The sequence below is a fragment of the Helobdella robusta genome, assembly GCF_000326865.2.
Source record: "Helobdella robusta unplaced genomic scaffold HELROscaffold_56, whole genome shotgun sequence".
Classification (NCBI taxonomy): Eukaryota; Metazoa; Annelida; class Clitellata; order Rhynchobdellida; family Glossiphoniidae; genus Helobdella; species Helobdella robusta.
In genome coordinates, this window is record NW_008705301.1 from 677,037 (window position 1) to 678,555 (window position 1,519).

General features: G+C 34.2%; 1 protein-coding gene across 1 annotated transcript in view; it reads right to left on the reverse strand.

Annotated features, from left to right (window-relative positions):
* Nucleotides 1-1,031: 1,031 nt before the first annotated feature.
* HELRODRAFT_179745 (hypothetical protein) overlaps nt 1,032-1,519 on the reverse strand; it is a gene marked incomplete at both ends in the record, with an annotated part of 4,214 nt that continues 3,726 nt past the window's right edge. The window contains one exon of the mRNA XM_009028548.1: nt 1,032-1,318. Within this exon, the coding sequence (XP_009026796.1) occupies nt 1,032-1,318 (287 nt within the window). The remainder of the gene's footprint in view (nt 1,319-1,519) is intronic.

Sequence of the window (1,519 nt, forward strand, 5' to 3'; positions counted from 1 at the left end):
GTATTATTATTATTATTATTACATTAATTATTATTAATATCGTTGTTGTTAGCAAGAAATTTGAAAAAACATGTTAGAACATTTAAACAGTTGATACGTGTGTAACTGTGTAAGTGTGTGAGTGTGTGTTTGTGTGTATTTGTGTGTGTGTTTGTGTGTGTGTTTGTGTGTTGAGTGTGGTGTGTGTGTAATTATAAGTATTCGTATTTTATATAACACATAATTAAAATTAAATTTAAAGTATCAGAGGAATTAAGCAAAGAATGAGTGAAGTGAATTAATGAACGAACGAAAGAACGAACGTACGAACGAACGAATGAGCGAACAAACGAACGAACGAACGAACAAATGAACAAATGAAAAAACGAATGAAAGAACGAATAAATAGATGAATAAAAGATGGGTTTAACTAATAGTGATGAAATCATTACAGAGTGAAATCTAATAAATATTTAATTAATAAATCTAATTAATATTTCAATTAATAAATCTAATTAATATTTCAATTGCTATCACATCATTATCAACTTTGTTCTCTTTTTTTTAAATTGAATAAATTGATTGTTATCAACGTCATTATTAATATCATTATTATTATTATTATATTATTATTGTTAATTATTTTATTATTTTACATCTTAAGCAAGTTAATCACATAGAAATGCATCGAAATTGATTGATTTGGCTTCAAGTTTAAGTTTCAAATACAAAAATTCATTTGTCAATCAATCAATCAATAAACCAACCAACCAACCAATCAACCGTCTAACTCATTAACCAATCACAATCTTTTTCCGGCAACACTACAGACGGGGGCGGTAAATCCCGAAGGGTTGGGCCCCTCTTACATTGACAGCCGGACTGGCAAAGGCAGGTCTTTGGCTTTTTTATTATTATTATTTTTAATTATTATTATTTTTATTAATATTTTAATAATATATTAGAAATAATAAAATAATTTAATAATAGAAAAAGCAGTAAAAAGCCATCAGGAACAGCAATCCAATATCAAAATTTTAAAAAATTAGAGGTCAGAAGAGGTCACATACGTAAGGATTGAAGGCTGTAGCTGGTCTGTAGGCGGGTCCCGGCGGCAGAAAAGGTGGTCTGGGAGGCAAGAGCCCTGGACGAACCGGGGGGTAAAAAAGAGGGGGGCGAGGCGGAATCACAGGCTGGACAATTGGCGGTGGAGGGGGTTGTATCACGGGCTGAACAACGGGCTGAACCACGGGGGGTGGTGGGGGAGGTACTATTGGTTGGATCACTGGTTGGATGACCGGCTGGATCACTGTTTTCTCAACAATGGGGAACCTTTTTTCTGTTTAACGTAGGAGTTCATTGAGTGACAAAAGGTTTTAAATTGGAAATTTCATTTCGTCGTCACCATCATCATCATCGTCGTCGTCTTCGTCATCGTCATCATCATCGTCATCATCATCATCATCATCATCATCGTCGTCATCATCATCATCATCATCCTCATCGTCATCGTCGTCATCATCATCATCACAACCTCTTT